A 27,290-nucleotide genomic window follows, 5' to 3' on the forward strand; every position below is an offset into this window, starting at 1 on the left:
GAGTAGTATCCCATCATATGGATTTACCAGAGTTTGTTAAACCATTTGACTGTTGAAGGACTTCTGGTGTGTATCCCAGTTCTTGGCTATTATGAATAAGGCTGCTGTAAACATTCACGTACAGGAGTTGTGTTAGCGTAAGTCTTCATTCTCTGGAATAAATGCCCAGGAATGCAATTCCTAGGTTGTATGATAGTTAATGTTTAGGTTTTATTTTTTTTAAAGAAACTGTCAAAGTGTTTTCCAGAGCGGCTGTGTCATTTTAAATTCCCAACAGCAATATATGAGTGATACCTTTTCTCTACATGCTCAACAGCATTTGATACTACCACTATTTTTTATTATAATCATTCTGATAGGTACACAGTGATATTTCATTGTGGTTTTCATTTGCGTTCCTCTAATGGCTAAAGATACTAAATATCTTTTCAAGTTTATTTGCCATCTGTACATATTCTTCTGTGAAACGTCTCTATGCTTTTTTTTTTTTTTTTTTTTTTTTGCCAATTTTCTAACTGGGCTGTTTTTGTTAAAATGTTGAGTTTTTGAGAGTTCTTTATTCTAGCCTTTTGCCAGATGTGTGGTTTGCAAATAATTTCTTTCTCTCTGTAACTTGGCTTTTCATCCTTTCAACAAGGTCTTTCACAGAACAAAATTTTTATTTGATAAAGTCCAATTTATCCATTTTCCATTTTATGGATCACACTTTTGGTGTCAAAAGTTTAAGCGTGTCTATCCCTCCACCAAATACCACAGTCTTGATTACTGTGGTCATTTTAATAAGCTTGGAATCAAGTAGACTGATCCTTCCCACTTTGATTTTTAAAAAGAAAATTCTATTTTCTTTCCCTTTGCGTATACATTTTAATATTATTTATTCTATTAAAAAATCTTGTGGAGATTTTTAAAGTTCTGTTAAACATGTGTATCAGTTTGGGGAGGACTGACATCTTTATTATGTTGAGTCTTCTAAGCCATGAATATGGCAAGTCTCTCCATTTATTTAGATCTTCCTTGATTATTTTCATCAGTGTTTTGTAGCTTTCAGCGTACAAATCCTGTATGTGTTTTCTAAGATTTACAACTAGGTGTTTGTTTTTTGAGTAAATGTTATTGTATTTTTAATTTCAATGTCCACATACTCATTGCTAGAAATAAAATTTATTTTTTGTATGTATTGTGTATCCTGGGCCTTACTGAACTCATTTATCAGTTCTTGGAGTTGTTTTTTGTTTTTGTTTTGGTAGATTCCTTGGGATTTTCTTAGTAGACAATCATGTCATCTGCAAATAGGAACAGTTTTATTTCATCCTTTCCCATCTTTTATTCTTTTATTTCCTCTTCTTGACTTACTGCACTATGCTGAATAAAGGTAATGAGTGTGGACATCCTTGCCTTGTACCTGATCTTAGGGGAAAACCGCATTCGGTATTTCATCATTAAATTAAGTATAATGTTGAGGAAGTTCCACTCTATTCCTATTTATTTGAGGGTTTTTTTTTATCATGAATGGGTGTTGAATTTTGTCAAATGCTTCTTCTGTATCATTTGACATGGTCATGTGATTTTCTTCTTTAGCCTATTAATATGGTGAATTATATTGATTTTCAAACAGTGAACAAGATTTGCATCTCTGGAATAAACCTCATTTTTCATGGTGTATAATTCATTTTATATGCTGCTAAATTCTATTTGCCAATGTTTGTTAAGGATTTTTTTGGTCTATATTCAGGAGAAGTATTGGTCTGTAGGTTTTTTGGGTTTTTTGGTTTGTTTTTTGCATTGTCTTTGGTTTGGTATCTGGGTAATACCAGCTTCTTAAAATGAATTGATAAGTGTTCCCTCCTCTTCTATTTTCCAGAAAACCTTGTGTAGAATTAGTGTTGACTCTGCTTTAAACATGTGGTAGAATTTTCAGGTAAAACTATCTGTGTCTGAAGATTTCTTTTTTGGGAGTTTTTAAAATTATGAACTCAATTTCCTTAATAAGTATAGAGCTATTCAAGTTATCCACTTCATTTCGGGTGGATTGTGGTAATTGTGTTTTTTGAGGAAGTGGCCCACTTTAAGTTGTAAAATTTACGTGTGCAGAGTTGTTTGTAGTACTTCTTTACTATCCTTTTGATGTCTACAGGATCTGTAGTGATATCTCCTATTTCGTTCTGATATTGGTAATTTATGTCTTCTTTTTTTTTCATTGTCAGTCTTGCTACAAATTGTCAGATTTATTGATCTTTTCAAAGAACCAGATGTTCGTTTCACTGACTTTTTTCTACTGTTTTCCTGCCTTCAATTTCATTGATTTTTGCTTTTATATTTATTATTTCCTTTCTTCTGCTTGCTTTTGGTATATTTTGCTCATTTTTTCTAAGTTTTACTGAGGTATAATTGACAAATAGAATTGTAATATATTTTAAGGGTACAGTATGATGACTTGATATACATATACATTATGAAAGGAATTCCACCAACAAGTTAATTAACATATCTATCACCTCACAGAGTTACTTTTTTTTTTTTTTTTTGGTGAGAATTTTTTTTTTTTTTTGGTGAGAATACTTAAGATCTACTCTCTTAGCAAATATCGAGTATACAATACAGTATTATCAACTACAGTCACCATGCTGTACATTAGATTCTCGGAGCATACTTACCTTGTAACTGAAAGTTTGTACCCTTTCACCAACTTCTCCCCATTTCCCTCACCCCCTCAGGCCCTGGCAACCACCATTCTACTCTCTGTTTTTATGAGTTTGACTTTTTTTTTTTTTTAAGATTCCACATGTAAGTGATACAATGCAATATTTGTCTTTCTCTATCTGGCTTATTTCACTTAGCAGAATGCCCTCCAGGCTCCCCACTGGGCCTTTGCTGATGTGGATGTGGGTGAGGCCACGGTTTTTTCCGTAGTGTTTGGCTAGAGCAGAACAGTTATTGTCTAAAACTGTTTTGTCTTGCTAGGGTGTCCCTTTCCTAGTCCTTCAGCTACAAAGAGCAGGCTTTTGTTGGTTTTGTTTTGTTTTGTCTGCCCTTGTTGGCATTTCTTGGTTGCCGGCTTCTTTAGCTCTGAGTCTGGGATATATGAAGCAAAATAAATAGAACTAACCCAACTAAAAATGTAAAAGACCTGTGTTCAGAAACTGTAAAACATCAATGAGGGGAATTAAAGATGACCTAAATAAATGGAGGCTATTATTCCACATACCTGTGTTGGAAGACTAAACAGTGTAGAGTCAATTCTCCCCCTTATTATATCTGAATCACAATCGCTACTACTTTTTTTGAAAACTGACAAGGTTTTATACTAAAACATACATAGTGATGCAAAGGGAAAAGAATAACCAAAGCACTCTTCAGGAAGAATAAAGAGAGAACATTCTCTAAGATATCAAGATTTATAAACTAGAGTAATGATGATGGTGTGGCATTCACGACAAGAGACATAAATACACCAAAGGAATAGAATTGAGAGCCCAGAAGTTGACTACACATAAATGGGAAAATATTTATAACAAATATTTTGGTTATATAACAGTGCAGAGATAATTGGAAATCCATGTGGAAAGGAAAAAATATAACCTCTACCTCACACTCTGTACAAAAACCGACTCCCGGTAGGGAATAATCTAAATGTAAAAGGCAAAACAAAGCTTCAAGGAGCTATTATAAGAGAATATCTTAATTCAAAGCGTATGGAAAGATTTCTTAAACAGGAGACGAAAAGCACAGACCATAGAAAAGTAGGGAAAAGGGGACTGTATAAAAATTAAGAACTTCTGGTCATCCAAACACACAACTGAGAGAGTAAAAAAGCAAGCCACAGAGGGGAAAAAATTTTGTAATACATATAACTAAAAGGCTTACATCCAGAATATGCAAATAACTCCTATAAATCAATAAGACAAAGATAAACGATCAAATAGAAAATGGGCAAAGAAACTTCACCAATGATATCCAAATGGTCAGTAAACATCATTAGTCATCAGGAAAATCCCAATTAAAACCTCAATGAGATGCCACCCCACATATGCCAGAATTTCTGAAATTAAAAAGACTTTTGATACCTTGTATAAATAATAATATAGAGCACTGGACCTCTCATATACTGCTATATTAGTCTGTAAATTGGTACAACCACTGTGGAAAACCATTTGACAAATGTTACATTTAAATATCTGCATATTCTAAGACCTAGAGATTCCATTTCTACATATATACCCAAGAGAAATGCATGCACACGTACAGCAAGAGCCTGGAAACACCATTAGGCCCAATGTCCATCAACAGTAGAATGGATTAAAAAAATAGTAGAATGGATTTAAAAAAATAGTAGAATGGATAAATTGTGATGTATTTATACACTGGATTACAACACAGCAATAAAAATAAATGAACAACAGTTTCCTAAAACTTACGTAATGTTGATCAAAAACACCCAAACATAAAAGAATATATACTCTATACTTCCACTGGATAAATTCTGAAAAGAATTAAGTAAAACCAAGCAGTGGTGCTTAATAATACATGCTTATAAAGACAAAAAAGTTCTCATAAAAATCAGATTATTGATTATCTTTGGTGATGAAGGAAAAAAAGGAAGCTATTGGAAGGGAGCATTAATGAAGTATAGGTAAGAGTCTACTTCTTGACCCAGGTGATGGTTATATGGTTGTTTGTGTCATGAAAATTCACTGAGCTGTATGTTTTTGTTTTCACTGAGCTGTTTGTTTTCACCCTGTATGTTTTCAATTTCACAATTTAAAAGTTTTTAAAACCTCATTCAAATGAAATATTTCAAAACATTTACATTATGTCTTTATGATTTTTAACACTGAAGTTTAACACTATAAAGTCCTTAGGGCTAGCAGTATTAAAGTTCATAAAATCATAAAAGGAACTTTTCCCAATTACATATGTGCTCTTCTCTCAAATAGCATCAAGAAATAGGTGAACATGCACCAGAGGAAGGTAATGAACTACGTAAATATTCTGCTTAACAATCTATACTCTAACATATTTTTCCTATAGATGTTATCATCTATAGCTAAATGACGAGTGTTTCTTCAGAATAACTGGTATATGAAGAAAAAAAAAGTCAACCCAAAACAGCATATTCATTTTAGCAGCTATGATACTATGGTAATAATTTGAAACAATTATATTTCAAGTAGACAGATAGGTTTGGTCTCCCTAGAGTATTACAGTCTATTCAAAAATTCATTATATTTAACACAGTATATCTTTTCATATCTTTTCTCCATCTGATGGTGGAAAAATTATGTTTCTATTTATGTACATTTTCCATTTAGATAAAAATGTTATCTGTTTAAAAGTGTCTTAGAGTCACAGATAACCTGAGGTTTCTTTTAGGGAGCAAACAATGAAAGACAAAGGCACATGAGCATAATGTTTCTAACCCTTTCCCAGAGCCAAGCTTTCTCTGACTGATGAATGAAAACTGATAGTAACAGAATGCCACCTTTTAACAATTTACTGCTTTAGAAAGGTAATTATATAATAGGTAATTTTGTAATTTTATATAATACTACATTAAGAACTCCTACAAGTCAATAAGTAATATACCCATTTTTTAAATGGATAAAAGATACAAAAAAGTATATAAGAAATAGTCACAGAAAAGGTAAGAATGGCCAATAAACACATGAAAAGATGCTAAGACATTAATAATAATTAAAGAATGTTAATTAAAATATGATAACATTTTCCTATCAATTGGCAAAAATGAAAAAGATCAAGAATATCCAATGTTGATAAGGGTACGGATAGATAAAAGTACTTATATACTGATGTCAGGACTACAAATTGGTACAAACTTTTTGAAAGGCAATTTGACAATACCTATAAAAATTTTAAACACATACAGCTGCCCTAATACCCAGCAATCCCATTTTTAAAATCTATCCTATGAAAAAATTAGTATGAGTGTGTAAAGATAAATTTATAAGGATATTTGTTATAGCACCAGCATGGAAGAATGAATAAGTAAATTTTGGTGTATATATACAATGGAAATATCAAGCACTCTTTTTTTTTTTTTTTTTTTTTTGCGGTACGCGGGCCTCTCACTGTTGTGGCCTCTCCCGCTGCGAGGCACAGGCTCCAGACACGCAGGCTCAGCGGCCATGGCTCACGGGCTCAGCCGCTCCGCAGCATGTGGGATCTTCCCGGACCGGGGCATGAACCCGTGTCCCCTGCATCGGCAGGCGGACTCTCAACCACTGCGCCACCAGGGAAGCCCTCAAGCACTCTTTTTAAAATGCTGAATATCTTTGTTACTAATTTGGAAAGATGTCCAAGATACATTAATAAGCAATGCAAATAAGCTGCAGAAAAATATATATAGCATTTCATTTTTATTTTTGAAAAAAGACTGCACATACGCATGTATATAAGCATAGAAAAAAGTCTGCAAGTATATACAGCAAACTCTTAACAATGGTAACCTCTGGAGGGGAAGAGAGTTTTGGTTTGGAGATGAGGAATAGGAAAGACTAATCTTTTATTTAATCCTCTGCATTGTCCGAATTCATTTTAATGAGCATATATTAATTTTTATTTTTAAAATAAGGATGTATTTAAATATAACATTTATTGAGTTATTCATTTAGCTGATTTACCCAATTGGGGATTACTTTACTATTTAATATTTTATGAAAAGTTACTCTATGGTCAGAATGAGACAATTCTCTTAGAACTTCTAAAGGAAAACAAACAAAAAAACAGAAGTATTAGATTCTTCACCAAAGTCAGCATCAGTTCAGTTTAACTAAGGGATAAATTAAATCTAAATATAATGTTTGAGATTAGTAACCAACACAAAGCACTTTGAACAACAAAGACAGTGAAGTTAAACAAAGATGAAAACCCACCTGGACTATATCCAAAACCATGCCAGCTGAGACTGTTCCAAAGCCAGCTAACAAAAATGGCACAAGTATCTGCAGTGCCATGACACCACTGGACTCCTTTGGTAATTTCTGGTTTGCTTCCACAATGACATCTTCATCACCATCTCTAGATACATCTTCATCTTGTAACATGGCCGTAGTTTCCGAAGCCTCCCTTCCATCACAATAATTGTAGTTGGCGTAGTCATCATACTTCTGGCTACAGCTTGATGGCGTGTGCCCATTGTTGCCATGAAAAGATGGCTCTGAGAAACTGTGATATTCCATGTGTTGTTCAGATCTATTACTAAAAGTTTGTGCTGCAGTTGATAACCCATCTTGCCAAATGCTATTTCCTTTTTTGTGCCTGTCTTCCTGGTTTTTCTGGTAAATTACCGGAACCATACTCAACAGTAAGTTTAAAAACTTATCAGATTGAATTGTATTTAAACTTAAAGTCCAGTCTACAAAACCTCCTCCACTACTTGGACCACCACTTGTTCTGTTAGTAATAGATCTTCCTTTACTATTAGTCATATTGTCATCGCAAAAGACCCTGTACGCCTTAGATCTCAAGCTTCATGAACCATAGCAGATGAATCAGAACCACATGAATGCTGGTTTAAATTAAGATGTTGACTTCATTGTGTAGAAAACAACGTTTCCACTAACCGAAGATGTTTAGAAGTTCCACAGAGGGATTGGATCTGGAAAAACAAAATAAAATAGTTTTTAAAAGTCAGATTAACTATCTTGATACTTCATAATTAAAGGTATAAAATAACACATGTTCTTAAACCAACCCTAATGTACTGACATTATACCCTTTGGGCTTAACACATAACTGCTTTGTACACAGAAATGTAGTATGCAGCTTCTTTGTGTGTTCTATCTCGGTTAAAAATGTTTATCTTCGTATACTTTATGTAATTAATACCCATGTAAAGTCTTCAAATGTCTCCGAAATTCTACAATAGACAAAGTTATTAAATAAAGTAATGGCTTCCATTACTTATACTGAGGTCTCAGAATCAAATTGCTACAACCCTTTACATATGCAGGCACAACAAAGGTAAAGTATATGACATTATATTTTAAACATATTAAATAATAATCTGTGTTACTTTATTTACAACTTAATATAATATACATTTTGCTATTAAAATATGAAGAAACGATGATAATGTTTGCCATGAAATTATTTGATAAATATCCTAAATAGTGTACATGGCATTTACTTCACATGTAAAATTAGGCTGATGTCATATTTGTAGTTTCTGACATACAAAAAATTCATTATAGTTGATTTAGGAATATAATCCCTCTGTTACCTAAGAAATAACCAAAATGAAAAGGGATTACAAATATTCACTTAATCCTATTTTGCAAGCCAACCAAAAGAAAGCTTGCAATGCACTTATCACTTAATGCCCTTCTCAAAGTCAGCTCTGGCCCTTAATCCCAGAGTATGCTCCTGATTGGCTGGTTATGGACAAGATTCTCTCTAAAGATCCTGAACTAAAGACACAGACACATTGTGTAAGCTGGTTTGAGAGTGACAGGCACTGAAGTTGTGAGGTCGTACATCACCTGCCCAGGTAGAGAGTCTGACTCTTGGGACAGCTGCCACCACAGGTACGTACGTTTTCAAAGTTATTAGGGTGGGTCTAAGGCCTCAGGTGTTTCTCAGGAATGCCCAGCCCCGTCTTACATTTATAAGAGCATCCAAGATCAACAAATTGGCTCTGATTTGATAAGGGATAGATGGCCCACTGCCTAACTGGACTGCCCACCCACCAAGCTAGGCTAAGAATTGCTGCTACAATACTGCTGCTTTTAATGAAAACCATTCTATTCTTCAATATTTGTTTTCAATTTCTTAGAATATCGATCTCCTCTCCTTGGATAGGAAGATCAATAACAAGGAATGGCAAAGGGAAAAAGAAAAGGGACTATGCTGGGGACAAGTGGATGCTAGGATCTGGTTCATCTATTTCATCATTCACTCACTTTCCTTTCTTCCCTCTTGTGATTATGGAGGGGTCTGGGAATTCCTGCTGGAGAATAGTCTTAAAATATAGATTCTAGGACTCTGGACCTACTGACTCAGAATATATTTGAGGTATATAAACCTTTTTTTTTTTTTAAGCTCCCCAAGTGATTACAGTACAGACATCCTGTGGACCTGCAGAGAATCCGATGAGATTAAGTACTAGTTGCCATCTTTGCCACTTGCAGGCTGATCAGTATGCAGACAAAGGCAGTGTTTAAAGAAAATCAAAGGAATGGAAGCAATGTCCGGAGTGAAGCAAAGAAGAACCCAAGCAGTCCACAAAGAGGAAGAGAGCCAGAACAGCTGCCTGAGAACTTTCCATGTAAGAAGGGCTCAGCTGTATGTCTGGAACTTATGAGATTTCCAGCAGCCTTACATGAGTCAGATTGAGTAGGTTTCTGTTCCTTCAACCAATTCACCTGTTTTTAAGTAGTGAGCATTTCACTGCCCCAAAGAGATCTCTAATCAAACAAAAAAACAGAGCAAATCTCAAAGAGATAAAGCTTTCAGACAAGTCTGAAGGGCCAGTGATGGATATAGGCAATTTCTTCTTCCCCTTGAAGCAGAATTATAAGGGTAATCAAAATGGAAATGCAGAGAAATGTAGATAAACAATAAAGAGAGATGACAGTGTGTATATCACCATTCAGTCACCATTCAGCTCAAAAACCATGCTCAGGAAAATTGACCAGCTAACACTAAATAGGAAAATGGAGTGAGGAGAAGGTTAAAAAAAGAGAAATTTCCCAAAACAAGTCATCTCTCTTAGAGTATTTGCAGGACATGGTTAAGCACATAGTCCGCACTGAGTTGGCCAGCAGGATCCAGATGCAAAGACACATCCAGCTCTTACTTTTGCCCCTAGTATTCTTTCTTTAGAAGGTTAGATGGAGAGGTGGATATTCTGTACACAGGGCCACTGTGTGCAGAGACCAGATAGAGCCTTTGGGTAAATTTAAAACAGTACCTCCCGGAAAAAGGAAGCCACAGGAATGGAGTCTCCGGCTGGATTTCAGCCCCCCTCCATGCCCTCAGCCAAGCACCTTCAGGCACTGCAGGATCTGCACAACCTTAAACAACAAGACTGGGCAGTTGGGTGAAATGGTAAACTACGCTTAAAGAGCATAAAACAAACAAACAAAACACCACATTTTTATTGTTGTTTTCCTCAGCATCTTTCCCCAGTTTTTCAGCTTATGGTATTTCCATCTCCCACGTAAAACCACACTTGCCCTGTTCCATGAGGTTCTGGTAGGCCTAGCATCACAGTCCCCTCCCCTCCAGACCACATAATGACAAGTGCCTGGAGCAGGCCTGAGTCCTACCAGAATTTCACGTATTTGTTGGCTTATTATTTCCTGAATGGCTACTAGATCCTGGGGCTGCCCCATTAACAAAAGAGGCACTATTCTTGCTTCAAGGATTCTTCCTTGTAGTGGGGAGGAACAACAATCAGGTGAGCAAATAAATGAGATAATTTGTGGTAAAGGCAGTGAAGGAAACAGTTGATAGAGCAAAGAGTGAATGACTTGCAGGGCTACTTCAGAGGGGAAGGCCTCTGGAAGGGTGTTTTCTCACTTCCTTTTGGAAGGAAATAATTCTGAAGCTGTCACTCTGTCTTCCTCCTCAAAAAGCTCCCTCTACCACCACTACCACCACCACCACCACTAACACTTGGAGGAAAGCTCATGTGTGTTAGAAAAGGATCCACAGAAACAGAGAATCAGAGCTAGGAGATGATGAGAGGGTTCTGACATCATGATGAGAATGTCTATCTCATATATTTAAAGCCCGTTCCATCTCTGTTCTTCCCAATTATATGGGCCAAGAAATCTCCACTGCTTAAGCTAGTCTGAGTGGTGTTTCTGTCCTAACATCTGTTTTTTAAATAATGCAATTTGGAAGTACTAGGAATTACCTTGCTACCAGTGCATGCCACGGACCACATACCACCGTCTTGCACTGAGGAAAATGCGTTTATTTTTATTTATCCTTCATTTTATCCAGTTTATGAGTGATCAGTTATTCTAATGCTTGCATATTGACAAGGTCTATTATCTCCCTTAAAGACTCCTTAAATTTTCTTCCTTTAAAGAAATCACTTAGAAACTCATTGAATAATAGTTACAATCAAAATACTTTGTGGTTGATTTAAAATAGGTAATGTACACATATGCCACTAAATAAAAAGTTGGTTGGGTTGCTCTATATTGTTATTCATCCATGAATGAGTAAAAGCAACTAAAAATTTTAAAAAATAAGTGAATAGAACTGGGCAAAGTTTCCCCTGGTTTTAGGTGCTTTAAGTTAAAGAATACCAGTGGAGATATTTATGGGTTACTCTTTAGCTACCTAATAGGTAATTTTAATCTAGTACCAACATAGCCGAAAATAAACAGTGTCTTTAAAAGTTTAGGTTAGCTTAGGTTTAAATTCTCAATTCTCTTTGTAAGTTATAAAGCAAGCAATCTCTAGGAAAAAGGAATCCACTACTCTATTTGCTAATGGCCAATGTTTGCACAAAACAGGTTTCCAAAAAAGAAACAAAAAGCATCTGCAGCAGGTAAAACAGGTACAGTGATTAACATTGTGGCTTGATTTTTTTTTTCCAAATTACTACATGAAAAAGAAGTATTATCTATAGTGCTCATGTAAGGTCAATAAAAATATCAGGCATGATTCAAAAACCCTAGATTGAGTGGCTATATCAGATGCTGTTATGTAGCAATTTTGTTCCAAAGACTCTTTAGGTGTTATGTGGAGCCAACACAGGGGCAAGTCTATTCGAGTGCCTTAAACCCTTGTTACTCAAAGTATGGTCCACGGTGCAGCAGCACTGGTATCACCTGGGTGGTTATGAGAAATGCAGGATTCTCAGCTCCCATGCATAACCCAACCTACTGAATCACAACTTGTGCTTTTAATAGCATCTCCAAGTGATTTATGTACACATGGAAGTTTGAGAAGCACTTCCCTGAACATTCAAAAAAGAATCTGATTTACACCCATTAGACTAAAAATTAGATGTTGTCAGACTTTCAAATGTGAACAAAGACATGAGAACTGGTAACACATACAACACCACTAGTGCAAGTGTAAACTGTACAACCACGTTGGAAAACAATTTGGTATTATCTACTAAAACTGAAGAGGCGGGCTTCCCTGGTGGCGCAGTGGTTGAGAGTCTGCCTGCCGATGCAGGGGACATGGGGTTTGTGCCCCGGTCCGGGAAGATCCCACATGCCGCGGAGCGGTTGGGCCCGTGAGCCATGGCCGCTGGGCCTGCACGTCCGGAGCCTGTGCTCCGCGACGGGAGAGGCCACAACAGTGAGAGGCCCGCATACCGAAGAAAAAAAAAAAAAAAAACTGAAGAGGCATATGCCCCACATTCCAGCAATTCCACACCTAAGTACATACTCTGAAGCAACTCTAGCTTTGTACACCAGGAGATACATAAAAGAATATCCTTAGCAATATTTTCACACTAGCAAAAGAACTGGAATTAACTCAAGAAAAAAGATAAATGGCGGGACAGTCACACAATGGAATATATGAAGAAGGGGATGATAAGCAAGCACAAATTTCAAGAGAATGGTTACATTTGGGGAAGTAGTACAAAAGCACACAGGGAACTCCAAAAGTAGTGGTTATATTTTTTAAGCTTGATGGTATATACGTGTTTATTATTGTTTTTTAAACATTTTCATTATATCACATGAGTGCTTCAGTCACATGAGTGATATTGTGACAGATTTTCTTACTCCCATTTATTGCTCCCCTCCTATAAGATGATTGTTTTCTCCACCTGTTGCCATGTTACCTGCAGGGACTATGGGAGGATTATACTGCCTCACATCCCCTGACATCAGGTTTGGGCATCTGACTCATGATGGCAGCAACATCTACAAACAGAAATAGTTCAGCTATGGCTTCTTTTCCATCTGACATGGGAATGACATGTCCTAGGTAAGTGCTGCTTCTTCAGACTGGGTCCTGGGACAAAGATAACACACAGAGCTGCAGCAACCTACAAGCAACATGCAACACGAGAAAGAAAGCTTTGCTGATGAAAGCCACTGAGAGCGCGGGTTTACCACCACAGCATGATCTAACAAAAGCTAACCAAAAAAGTAAATATTTTAAAGAAGAATCTGAACCACAGATTCCCATCTAGTTTAGTTTAAGAGAATCTCTCTGATATATGAGCACATAAGGATTCCGTCTATGGTTAAAGAGTTTGAAAACAGTGTTTTCCAAACATTCAGATCTCATTAACCAAATTTCCCCCCAAATTTTACCAATTTAAAAATGATCTTTCCTTTAAAAATAAAAATGCAGAAAGGACAAAATCTTGGACTAAAAGCCTTTCCATTGAGCACATATAGATTTATCAAGAACTCACTTCATGCTCCCTGTGAAAGCTTTGTCATGGGCCAGCATTAATCTATAGAGTTGTGTCAGGGAACCACTGACTTAAAGGAAAACAAACTAATACAAAACAATCCTGATGAATTCAACTGTAGTTACGAAAACAAAAAAACATTAACGCTAAAATTGCTTCTTTTTAGAAGAAAAAGAATTGTATTGTATGTGTGTTGATTTACTAAATCAGTATCTTGGAGAAAATCTGCCTATCGTGCTGGAAGAGGCATTCTGTTCCATTGCAAAGGTTAAATAATACACTTGAAAAATTCATCAGAGCTGTGAGTTAGCAGGCCTAAGTCACGCCTCATTACTAAGAGAGGCAATAAATGGAAGTTTAACACTTTGTTATCTTCCCATAACAACAACAAAAAGATTATCGCACTTAGTCTAAAATCTCAAAACTTGTTGGGGGGTGGGTATTTTACATTTGTATAAGCACACATAAAACCACAGCACTATCTCACACACACACACACACACACACACACACACACACACACTAACCTAGAAGTCAAGCCAGCCTATGGTTACTGTGTATTCTTAGTTTCACCACTCTGCAAGTGTGCATTCTGCTTTTTTAAAATTAATATTTTATTAATTTTAAAATAATAAATAATAATTTTAAATTAATTTTAAAAATTATTAATAACAAAATAAATATTTAGTTTATTTTTGGCTGCGTTGGGTCTTCTTTGCTGCGCGTGGGCTTTCTCTAGTTGCGGCAAGTGGGAGCTACTCTTCATTGTGGTGCGTGGGCTTCTCATTGCGGTGACTTCTCTTGTGGAGTATGGGCTCTAGGCATGCGGGCTTCAGTAGTTGTGGCACACAGGCTTAGTTGCTCTGCAGCATGTGGGATCTTCCCGGCCCAGGGCTCAACCCGTGTCCCCTGCATTGGCAGGTGGATTCTTAACCACTGCGCCACCAGGGAAGTCCCCATTCTGCTTCTTTCATTTCCTCTGAATATATGTCTTCTGTTTCTGTTTGTTATGAAGATGTAGATAGTCACCAAACAGGATGTGTTATGTGGTCAGTTAAATCAGATTTCAGAGAGGTCATGCCAGCCAAAACTAGCTAGACCTTAGCCAATATTGCACAAATTATTTTCTTGTTTTATAAAAAATTTTGGTACATTCTTTTGAATAATATCCAGTAAGTACTTAATTGAATAGCAGGTTCACACAGAAGGATTATGTCTATTTAATTTGCTTTTTACAGCACTCAAACCGCAGGCTGCCTTTATGGCCGCTCAGTTTTCTTCCACCACGTTCATTTAAAGAATGAAACTTGGGCTTCCCTGGTAGCGCAGTGGTTGAGAATCCGCCTGCCGATGCAGGGGACACGGGTTCGTGCCCCGGTCCAGGAAGATCCCACATGCCGCAAAGCGGCTGGGCCCGTGAGCCATGGCCACTGAGCCTGCGCGTCCGGAGCCTGTGCTCCGCAACGGGAGAGGCCACAACAGTGAGAGGCCTGCGTACCGCAAAAAAAAAACAAATAACTGCTACCTCACAAATACTGTCCTCCCCGATTAAAAGGCTCACCTCTAAAGTGGAATCAACATATCCCCCGCCCCACCACACACACTTTTTTTGCTTTGGTTGAAATGCATAGAGTTAGCTCCTAGAAAAAAAAATGCTGACTTTTTGGCTTAAACTGGAAACTGTCTAATTAAACTGAATTCAAGCACTCACACAGGTTTCATTTAGGTAACATTTAGGTAATTTAGGTAGTGATGTCAAGCTTTCTTGATCTGGTAGTCCTGATATTCTCTAACAAACACAGAAGCTTGAGAAATCATGGGCATGATTCAGCTCCTGATATCCCAAAGCTAAAGGACTCCATAAAACAATCACTCATTTCTAAGACTGCCCACTGATAGAACAGAGTAACATCATAAAATTTATCAATCCTCAAGTTTCTATAGGCCTAAAAGACAGCCAAACATTTGTAAAGAATTTGTTTGAGCCCAGAGAAAGAATCAGTGGGTATAATAAATCTTCGGTGTGATAAATCCTCAATACCTCTCCAATAATGTTCCAGAGGAAACCAGAACCAGACAACTGATTTGTTTTCAGAATCACAACCCTCAACCCCACTTAAAAACATAATTTTTTAAAAAGAATGATTTATTTGGAAGAAGGATACACCGAAGACAAGCCAATGAATCAACTAAAACAAAATCCGCAATTGAACCATTTCCGCTTATTGAGAAAATGTTGACAGAATAAATATAGTGTGTGTCCAAAGAACTAAGTGTATTGCATAAACATAGTACAGTTCATTCTACCAAGTGCACTGACTGATACTTGGTAGAATGAACTTTGATTATATTTAACCCCTATCAAATCAACTGAAAAGTGAAAAAAAAACCCCAATCATTTAACTAGATTCTGATTAGATTAAGAGCGATACAGATTTATAATACCGGTAGTAAACAATGACCAGAAATATCACTTAGTACTACTGTTTGAAACAACTCGGTGAATAGTTGGTAGCAAAGGAGCAAAATCAGAGAACTGTTTTGAAGCCGAGAAACTGCTTTTAAACAACAAAAGAGTATATTTCTCCCATTTTAAAACATTTCTTACATGTATCTTATTCAAAAAAACTACTTAACCACACTCTTGAAATTAACTTGCAACTGACATTCCTTAACTTCCTGCAAACTACTGCTGAGAACATCACCACCTTATCAATCACCCTAGATAGAGTCACATGAAACTTTACTTAGAAATTATAGCTACAGAAAGCCTTGCTACTGAAAACTGGTATTTTTCTTTTTCTTTAATGAAGATTGAGCAACCCTTTTATTTTACTTCAGCAACAAGGAAACTTACAGCTACATCTGAAACTCACATCTATGATCAATTTATTCATCTTAATGTTATACTCCTAGTTTTATTTTCTCTGGTAGTGGTTTCATAATTTTTTTAAAACCCAATATTTCTTGTAAATGTTATTTTTTATAAAGTGACTCAACACCTTTGTGTAAAAGGTAGTATACATGAGAATAAAACATAAATAATACATTTCCTTACTGGTTTTCCCTGGCACTTATAAATCTGAAATACCTAAATTTAGAGACTAGGTAACTGGAGTTCAGCATTTCAAATGAAGAGAAATTATTATTCAGAACTCACCAGAAAGTATACTTTCATACTTTTAGCCTTAATACAACCTTATACTCTTAAAGAGAATTCCATTTTTAAAACGCAAACACACTTCTAGCGCCAACTTAAAATATACACTTTATTCTTCGTACAATTAAAGTGAAAACTGAATATAAAATCTTCCAGAATTGTAAAGTGCAGAGTGGATAACCATGTGTCAAAGTAAAAATCTTCTTTCTAAGAAAAGGAAAAGGGAAAAATGATTTGCCACGTGTAAGGTTAACATTTTTCTTCTACATTTGAAGACCAAGAGTGCCCCATAATTTTCATGGTGATCTCATTCCAAATATTTACTCAGAGCCATTCTACCCCTCCAGGGGCCCTTCTCCTCCCCTACCCCTGAGGAAGCAGCACGCTACACCCTGCTGAGCAGGCCACATAGAATTACACTACCTTCTACTAGGTGACGAAACAGGACAGCTCCCAAACCCAGTGAGGTCTTCCTCAGGTGGTGGCCTACCATCACCTTCCCTCGCTGGGACCCCTTCACAATGGTACCACCCAGGGAGATGACACCAATCTTCCCCCTTCCCAAACTGTACTTTCCCTCAATACTGCTCCCTGGTACACAGACCTGTGAAGGCAGGGCAAGTGCACAAACTCACAGCAAGAGGCTCTATTAGATTAGGTGAACCACAGGTACACAGTGTTACCTTACTCAACTATTTTGGCATCAAACTGAAATAATGATCTAACTCTTTCAGTATCTTTACTCTCTGCAATCAAGTCTCTCCTCTACCCTTTGGTCAGAGCTGCGTACTTTTTAATTCAAATACCAGTTTAAAAAAAAAAAAAAAAAAAAGGAGCCCAAGGGCTCTAAGTCCAACTTGAAGTTCAAACTAAAACTACCCTCAAAGTCACCCCAGAACAACTTAGTTGCCACATACTGGCCTTTGCTCATAAAAATATCCTGACTACCTTTCTTTCCCAGCTCATTTGGAAATGGTGCTTCTAACATCCACTGGCATAGAGTTCTATTGTTTTTCTATTTTTCACAGAAGTGATATGTGTTCAATGCAAAATAAACAAATAAATCAAGGACAAACAAAGTTGTTTATTCTGGAAACCCAGCATCCAGAGATAATCACTGATGATATATTAGTGCGTATGATAACTTTATTGTTGATATATTTTTTCTATATCTATGTTTAAAACAAAAATTGGTTCATATTACACACAGTTTGGCATCCTGCTTTTTGCACTTCATAAAATATCAAAAAAGAGTGTCTTATCAGTATCCTACAAAGTTATTTTTAATGGCTACTTAAAATTTCCTCTTTCTAAAACTCCCAGGGGCTCTAAAATTTCTTCTTTCCTACTTCTCACCCTCCACGGTTTCCAGGTCGGAACCCAACTAAAAGGCAACATTCATTCAATTAATACATCCTAAACACTTCCAGAAAACTAACATTCCACTGTATTCACAGCAATTATTTCATTTATATTTTATATTGTTAGATGATCATGAATAAACAACTGTGTCTGTGCCACCAAGTTCCAAGGAAGGGCCAGGCTGCCATCAAGTCTACAGTGTGTCTCCCCCATGAACCATGACATATAATTCAAAATAACTCCAAACAAAATAAGAGTCACAACAAGGTACAACTTTTCCTAGAAAGACTATTTCATTGTTTCTTTAAAAGTCACAAAACATTAACAGATGGCCAACAGGCACATGAAAAAATGCTCAACAACATATTAGAGAAATGCAAATCAAAACCACAATGAGGTATCATTTCACACTGGTCAGAACAGCCATAACCAAAAAGTCTACAAATAATAAAGGCTGGAGAAGGTGTGGAGAAAAGGGAGCCCTCCTACAGTGTTTTTTTGTGGGAATGTAAATTAGTGCAGCCACTATGGAAAACACTATGGAGGTTCCTTTAAAAAACTAAAAACAGAACCACCATATGACCCAGCAATACCACTCCTGAGCATATATCCAGAAAATATGAAAACTCTAGTTCACCTCAGTGTTCACAGCAGCACTATTTACAAGAGCCAAGACATAGAAACAACCTAAATGTCCACTGACAGATGAATGGATAAAAAAGTGGCATATATATACAATGGAATATTACTCAGCCATAAAAACAAATGAAATATTGTCATTTGCAGCAACATGGACGGACCTAGAGATTATCAAACTAAGTCAGACAGAGAAAGACAAATATTATATGATATCACTTATATGTGGAATCTTAAAAAATAATACAAATGAATCTATATACAAAATAGAAACAGACTCACAGACATAGAAAACAAAATTATGGTTACCAAAGGGCAAAGGGAGGGAGGGGAAGGGATAAATTAGAAGTACGGGATTAACAGATACAAACCACTATACATAAAAGAGATAAGCAACAGGATTTACTGTTTAGCACAGGGAACTATATTCAATATCTTGTAATAACCCATAATGGAAAATAATCTGAAATATATATATTAAAAAAAACTGGAAAAAAAATTCAAAATATTATTTAATTTTTTTTCTATCTTTTGGTGCCCCCTTGCTAATGCTCAAACACATGCTTACATTGTCTATTAAGCACTGCCTCCTGGGATTGAGAAAAGAGTAGGTTTTGTTCCAAGGAATAATATGAGTTTAAACTCAGATGATAAAATCTATGCACAATCAAAATCCCAGACTTGAGCACACAGACTTCAGTCAAACACATTTCGAAATGGAGAATATTAACTGCTTGTTCAAAGTTGTGTTATTCATGTGGAATCACTGGCAAATGCTTTATGCTGTGTTTGAAACTGTACAAAGCTTCCCGAGATATATGCAATGCTTTCATTATATGAATAAATGGATAACATGATTTGCATTGAGTGGTTTTACGGGGGAATTTCAAGTGACTTATTCAGCAAATCTCCACACTTCAATTAAAAGAGACGATTTGCTTCCAAAAAATTAAATGTGAAGAAGTGTCAACACACTAATGATATTGACAGTAGTTTAGAGGCTGAGTTCTAAAGTCAAACTGCTTTGGCTTAAATTCTGACTTTCACTAGCTATGGGACGTATGCCTCTATACTTTAGATTCCTCATGAAAAAATATCTCCTCCATTGGGTTACTGTGAGAATTAAATGACTTAATACATGTAAGGTGCTTAGAACAGTGTATTGAGCCTTCAATAAATATTAGCTAGTTACCATCATCCTTATTCATTATTATATATTTTTGTAAAAGGCTCAAAACCTACTTTCCACCTCTTTCTCCCCTTACTAAGGAACAGACTAGACCACAGAATCACAAAAATGTTATACAGTGCTGTATTAAACCCCTACCTTATAATTTTCAGATCAAGTGTTTTGTTCCTACTTTCTTTAAAAAACAAACTGAAGTTTAATATTTACATTGTATACACTGCACTCATCCTATTTTTCATTTAACTGCTAGCATGCTATAAAATACTGTATATCTATAATGACCAGTATATACACAGAACAAATGGTACCTATATATACTGAACAACACAGGTCTTCAGGAAACCACAATGTTTTAAAAGGAAAAAAGAAGATGAAAGCTGGAATAGGAAGTAGCTCTAATACTGTTGTTAAATTTAAATATCATATCTAATGTACTTTTTTACTTTTAAAAAGGTATCTAAATAACATTTTTACAATTTACAAGTAAAACAGACTACCTTAAACCATTAGTGTAAGGTTTATTCTAGGCTAGAGAACTAAGTCTGCTCAACCAGAACGAGAAATATTACAAAGATAGAATCCATCATGAGTTTGCCTGGGGTTATTCTGAAACCTATAATCCAGAAATGACAGACAAGAATTCTCTGATTTTTTTTTTTTCCAAAGAGTACTAGAACATTACCATAAAAATTCTTTACTGTTTGTTATGTAAAAGATAGAGGAAAGTGGCAGATAAAATGAAGAAAATAGGCCGGGCTTTGGACTCTGGGCCTACCTATTAATTTTGCTTTCTTGATCATAGATATAACAGTCTGCTTTAAATCTCAGGAGAATACACTGGTTAATAATGAAAAAGATTTATTTCCCCACTAAATGTTCTTTGGCCTGATTACTTTCCTATATTGTTTATTCATACCTTGCCAGGAATATGAATAGCTTATCAAAAAGCCACTCTCAGAATTAAAAAAACCCACTTCTTCAAAAAACTAAAGTCTAGGGAATTCCCTGGAGGTCCAGTGGTTAGGGCTCCATGCTTCCAATGCAGGGGGCATGGGTTTGATACTTGGTCGGGGAACTAAGATCCTGCAAGCCATGTGGTGTGGCCAAAAAAAAAAAAAAGAACTAGAGTCTAATCCATAAGTCCTCCCAAATACTTAAAAACTTAAACCCCAAAAAAAGGAGAACAATCACCCATTCTACAGAACATCAAAACCACTGAAAGCAAAAAGAATAGACTTTGCTTGTATGTACTTGTATAATCTTTTCTGAAAACCTAGGAGGTAGACATGTTCATACACTACAGTTCAGGAAACTGAGTCTCAGAGAGGTTAAGTAATATGCTCAAGTTACAAAGTCAGTAAAATAAAGACACAGGACTCAAATTCACAACTTTCTTACCAGCTAATGATAAAGCAGAAATGACAGGCATTCCCTGTACACCAGTGTGAGTGGCCACGGAGACGAGGATTACAGAACAAGTCCTTCAGTGCTCCCTCCCAACTCCATGCGCTACACCGGAATCTAGCAGGTTGGATTCAAGTTATTTTTGAACACAGCTGATTGCTCAAGAATGGAAACAGCTGCCTCCCAAGTCTCACCCCCCCCCCCATTCACAGGTGAATTATCTTCTGCCTTATCTTCTGTTAATAAATAAATGAGCAATTATTTACTGAAGACCCAGAAATGTAACCATACCATAAATTGCCCTTTTTATAAGTGCCATATAATGTGGTGTAGAAGGAAGAGACCACTTATATCTTTAGTATCTCAAACGCTCTTGTTTTATAATACATAATTGCACTTATTTACATGAAGGTTGCTCTTTACTAGTCTGTGAGCTTTTGATACAAAATTCTGCATATTCCCCACTCAGTATTAGTCAAAATGTAGGTGGTGTCCACTAAAAATGTTGAAAGAAGGAGTGCACGAAACATTGATGAGTTGAACCTTAAATAACAACATTTAGAGAGATGGAGAAAAAGAAGGGGAAGTACGTCCTAATGAGGTGGCTGGCAACCAGGCAGACGACTGCTGGGGAAATGGATAGGCAGGTCTGAGTAGATCCGTATCACCAAGCAGCAAAAAAACTGGAAGATCTGGAATTCCTGACTGCAGGGTTAGGACTTCATTTTCTAAATTAGGCCAATGGTTTCTGAACATTTATTTTTAATGCAGGGGAATGCTTTGTTTAAATTAAACCCTACTCGAAACCCCAATATAGAAAACAGGTAAAAGCAAAGCCGTACCGGTTGAAGCCCCACTCAGTCCCCATCTTACCTAACTGAGACGCCCCCAAAGCCCCTCCTTGGAGCACAGTTTGAAAACCACTGGGTTAGAAAAAGGTCTGGAAGGACAGATACCAAAGTGCTCAGAGCACTGACTTCTGGAGAACTGGGTTGGCCTAGGTTGAGGGAGCAGGGTAAGGAAGGACTTGAAATACTATTTTCACTTTTTAAATCCTGCCTTTTTTTAATATTATTTGAACTTTTGTTTATATTGAGCACTTTTTACTTTTTAATTTCAAAAGAAATAAGGTACCATTGATCTAAAAAAGCATTTTTAATGGTTAAATTTCTTCACGAGAATTGCCACATTTATTTATTTTTTTAAAGAAGATGTTGGGGGTAGGAGTTTATTAAATTATTTATTTATGGGGCTTCCCTGGTGGCGCAGTAGTTGAGAGTCCGCCTGCCGATGCAGGGGACACAGGTTCGTGCCCCGGTCCGGGAAGATCCCTCATGCCGAGGAGCGGCTGGGCCCGTGAGCCATGGCCGCTGAGCCTGCGCGTCCGGAGCCTGTGCTCCGCAACGGGAGAGGCCACAACAGTGAGAGGCCCGCGTAACGCAAAATAATAATAATAATAATAATAATATTTACTTATTTTTGGGTCTTCGTTTCTGTGCCAGGGCTTTCTCTAGTTGTGGCAAGCGGGGGCCACCATTCATCGCGGTGCGTGGGCCTCTCAACAAGAGAGGCCGCGATAGGCCTCTCTTGTTGCAGAGCACAGGCTCCAGATGCGCAGGCTCAGTAGTTGTGGCCCACGGGCCCAGCTGCTCCGCGGCATGCGGGATCCTCCCAGACCAGGGCTCAAACCAGTGTCCCCCGTATTAGCAGGCAGACTCCCAACCACTGCGCCACCAGGGATGCCCCGAGAATCGCCACATTTTAATGAATCATTTCCTTATAGCAGGATATTTTCTTGACTAAATTATACTGCAATGAAAATGAACATCTTTGTGCATAACACTTTCTCCTATTTAGAATGATTTTCTTAGGATAAATTTATACAAGTTAATGGTTCCCATTTAAGTTCAATTAGTATTTTTTAAAAGTCATCCTATAGGGGCTTCCCTGGTGGTGCAGTGGTTGAGAGTCCGCCTGCCGATGCAGGGGACACGGGTTCGTGCCCCAGTCCGGGAAGATCCCACATGCCACGGAGCGGATAAGCCCGTGAGCCATGGCAGCCAAGCCTGCGCATCCGGAGCCTGTTCTCCGCAACGGGAGAGGCCACAACAGTGAGAGGCCCTCATACCGCAAAAAAAAAAAAAAAAGATATATAAAATCTAATTTACAAAACTAATTAGCAAAGTTTCCATATCTCAAAAAATGTATAAAAGAAAAATCTGAAACAGAACTTGAAGCCTCTCTACCTTTCATGAATTTTTCATAACTTCTCTTGCCACTTATCAAAACCATACACTGAAACAATTTTCCTTCACAGTTGGGTTTCACTATCCAATTCTGTGAAGTCACAGTACTGTGACAGTACAATCATTCTCTGGCAACAAACTGACATCACTAAATTCTTAATTGTAAGTTCTGTTGGGTATATGGATGTTCTATTTTTACTTCTAAGATCAAAATCTATTTTCTGTTGCCTCTCCATTAAGCTCATATGATTGATACATTTTTTTTTCTTGGACAAGAAAGTAGGATTTATTGGTGCGCGTGAGTAAGGAGGGGACAGCGCCAAGGCTCTCGCGAGTGCAGGGCCCGCCATCTGTCCAGGGGGCCACAACGAGGGATGCATTCGACTCCACAGCCATCCGGGATAAGCCGCTTTCCTGCCACCATGTTTTCAAATTTGTCCGCATTAAACTTTGTAAATCCCCATCTTGCAGATGTGGATCTTCTGGCAGCCAGGGAACTTGAACTTGGCCCTGCTGTGGGCCTCAATCACATGTTCCTTGTTCTGCAGCTTGGTGCCCATGGACATCATGACGTGGCCAATGTGGACCCTGACCCCTGTGCCCTGGGGCTTTCCAAAGGCACCACCCATACCTGTCTGGAGCCTAGACTGGGGACAGCATGCCAGTCATTAATGTCCACTGGAAAGGGCTGTCTTCGAGGTCCCTTAGGGCAACCTATACAGGCAACAGGCTGCATACACTACCGAGGAGGCTGCTGTTTGCAACCACTGCGCACCAGGCCCCCATGGGGAAAAGAGCACAGTTGGCTGGATTGGCTGCAGGTGATTGATACATTTTAATCAATGTATTCTCTTTGTCCCCAGCCATCTTTATAAAACTGCCTTTTGGTGAGTGCTCAGAGAATGCCTATCTGTTCAAACAAAATATAAATGGCTGCCCGATTGCCTCCTCCTGTGAACAGCCTGCAATGTTCTGTACTTCTTGAAAGCAGAAACCCCAGAGTCAGAAAGTCTGTTGTTCTTTTTCTTATCTCTACTACTGTTTTAGTATAACAAAAGTACTTTTTGTTAAATTAACTTTTTGTTAAATAAGTGAATGGAGTTCTATCACTAATGAATCCAACTGGGCAAAAAGAATTTCTAATAAAAACCTTTTTCCGGCTTCCCTGGTGGCGCAGTGGTTAGGAATCCACCTGCCAATGTGGGGGACACGGGTTCGAGCCCTGGTCCGGAAGATCCCACATGCCACGGAGCAACTAAGCCTGTGCACCACAACTACTGAGCCTGCGCTCTAGAGCCCACGAGCCACAACTACTGAGCCCATGTGCCACAACTACTGAAGCCTGTGCACCTAGAGCCTGTGCTCCACAACAAGAGAAGCCACCACAATGAGAAGCCTGCGCACCGCAACGAAGAGTAGCCCCCACTCACCGCGACTAGAGAAAGCCCGCGTACAGCAACAAAGACCCAACACAGCCAAAAATAAAATAAAATAAATAAGTAAATAAATAAAAATTAAAACAACAACAACAAAAAAAACCCCTTTTTCTTTTTCCAAAAGCAAGGATTGCTAGAAACATCAAGGTCACTTCTACTACTATGTAACAGTTCTAATAGTCAGGGTATTTAGACTCTATCAGCAAAGATTTGCCTAGTGCCTACTGGGCATGGGGCACCATGCTAAACGCCAGACGTTCAGTGTGAACAAGACAGAAGCAAGGCCTGCTCTCATAGATCTTTCCCTCTTGGTGCAAAGGCACTTTGGCAAACCACGAATCTTTATGAAACGAGAAGTTCCAGTACCAAAAATAGAAATATTCTTTAGAAGAAAGAGACCAGAACCAGACTTTGGAATACCCGTAACACTGGGCCGAGGAATGCAAAGTTTATATTTGAGTAGAGGAAAACGAGGTATTCAAAGGGATCCTTAGAAAATATTAATCTAATCAGGCTCTGATTAAACCTTTTCAATGGCTTCTCATTTCCTCTAAGATAAAGCCAAAATGTTTAAAAAGGGTAACTAAATCTTGCATCACCATTCCCACCTACCCAAGATCTTTGGCTGTGGTCATACTGTTCTTTTTCTCTGTTTCCTTTATTGTAGGGATTTTCAAACTTTATACATCACAATCTAGTAAAGTATCTATGTGTGACACGCTTATTTTCTATTTTCTTTTTAAAAACATGCAGTTCACAACCACTAAATTAATTTTACAATCTCCTGGTAGGTGCCTAGGTGCCTGCAGCTTGAAAAATACCACCTTGGTATATACCACACTCTCTCTCTCTCACTTCTTGGCCTTTCCACACATTCTTTTTTGCCGGAAACATTCTTGCTCATCCTCCTTCTTGCCTTTTTCTGGCTACTTCCTATGGTACTTTGTGACCTGAGCTCTTAAACATCACTTCCCTGACCCTCTTAGATTAGTTCCCCCTCCTCTGTGTTCCTGAAGTACTCTATGCTTTCTAACATTCATTAAGATTTACTGTAATTGTATGTGTGCTAATTGTCTTTCTAGGCTGTAAACTCCATAAGCATCAGGACCCATTCTTGGTCTCTGCTGAATCCTGAGAGCCTAGCCCAGTGCCTGTTACTTATTAGGCACTCAGTCAATGAGGAGTAAAGCAAGTAAGGAAATGGACTTGAATAATCTATATATTTAACCGCACAATGAAATGAGCACCCACTTAAAAACTGTTAAGAGGTTTAGCCAGTTCCAAGGAAAATATATTCTCAGTCCCAATTATATAAATGGTGATTAAGTTCCTAAGCTAGCCTACAAAACGCTATTACCCACAAGCACTTAACTGATGAGCGGATGGCTGCTTATTTGCCTCTCTGCAAGGACAAGAGAACTTTCACTCCTCTAAGTAGGAGAAAACAGGATTAAAGGGACATCTTGCTTCCTCCCTACTCTATCAGTTCCTCCTAGAGCAAAGTGACTTATCTAATGGCTGAGATAAGACTAAGGGTCAATATTCCAGACAGGCCCCAGCCCTGAGCTCTCACTGGCTCTTGGATTTATCTGTCTTCAAGAAGAGAAGGTTCTCCTTTCCCTTCCAACTCCCATGAGGAAATTTCCCCAAGACAGGGCTTTCCCTGCCTGCAGGGGAGACCTGCAGTTTTTTAGGTGCTATAGAATCACGTGGGTAGATAAATTAAGAAGGAGCAGAGGAAGTGTGGGTCTAAGCTAAATTCTCCAATCCAGCTTTACCAGAAATGAAAATTAAATTATATTTTAATAGTACTATAATCCTCATCTGGCTTCTTGAATCTGATCTCAGTTTGCAGAATCTGGAGGGAGAAGAGATGTAATCAGCAAACTGAAAAGCTCCAAGAGGAATAACAGTCATCCCAGTCTGATTTCTGGGTCTGAGGAGAAGAGTAGCACAGAGCAACAAGGTGGAGCAAAAGGGAAGGGAATGAAATGAAGGAGGAAAGGGTTTCTTTCACTTTTCCTCGTTTGAATTTTTCTTGGGCAAAAATGTCTAAGGAAGTTGAACCTATCTTTGTGTCCTACAACCTTCCCCTCCAAATTGTTTCTCATTCTTGCTTCTCTTTTCTCATCTTCCAGACCTTTTATGCTGCCCATAGATCTCCATTTTCAACACCCACACTTGTAGAAATAGACCATGTTTTCCCCAAACCTCCAAAATGTTCCATGATCCCATACCACTAACGTCTCCTATCCCTCCTCATGTCAAAACTCCCATTTCCTCAGTGCAGCTGATCTGGAGGAAAGCAATCTGATTAAATTCGTTCACATTAAGATAAAATAACTGGCTGACAGTCTAGCCAGCCTACTAGAGATACACATATTTTTTATTTTACACACACACACACACACACACACACAGACACAGACATTTTTAAGCTATAGAAATCTAACTACAGTAATTTCAGAGAAAAGATGAGGGGTGCCTAAAAATC

The 27,290-nt window shown here is 37.7% G+C and overlaps 1 protein-coding gene and 1 non-coding gene across 5 annotated transcripts in view; both read right to left on the bottom strand.

Annotated features, from left to right (window-relative positions):
* SLC41A2 (solute carrier family 41 member 2) overlaps positions 1-27,290 on the bottom strand; it is a 132,385-nt gene that overhangs the window by 102,350 nt on the left and 2,745 nt on the right. For 3 of the 4 annotated variants that reach the window (XM_067697804.1, XM_067697803.1, XM_067697802.1), the window contains exon 2: positions 6,891-7,615. In XM_067697804.1, the coding sequence (XP_067553905.1) occupies positions 6,891-7,445 (555 nt within the window). In that variant the 5' untranslated portion in view covers positions 7,446-7,615. Of the gene's footprint in view, positions 1-6,890; positions 7,616-9,928; positions 10,015-27,290 lie in introns of those variants that run through there. The other variant, XM_067697805.1, reaches the window with a different exon arrangement.
* On the bottom strand, positions 24,047-24,181 carry LOC137203045 (small nucleolar RNA SNORA70). Its single transcript, XR_010932876.1, has one exon. It is a non-coding gene; the product is annotated as a small nucleolar RNA SNORA70 (small nucleolar RNA).

Source organism: Pseudorca crassidens, chromosome 11 (genome assembly GCF_039906515.1).
Source record: "Pseudorca crassidens isolate mPseCra1 chromosome 11, mPseCra1.hap1, whole genome shotgun sequence".
In the NCBI taxonomy this organism is placed as follows: domain Eukaryota; kingdom Metazoa; phylum Chordata; class Mammalia; order Artiodactyla; family Delphinidae; genus Pseudorca; species Pseudorca crassidens.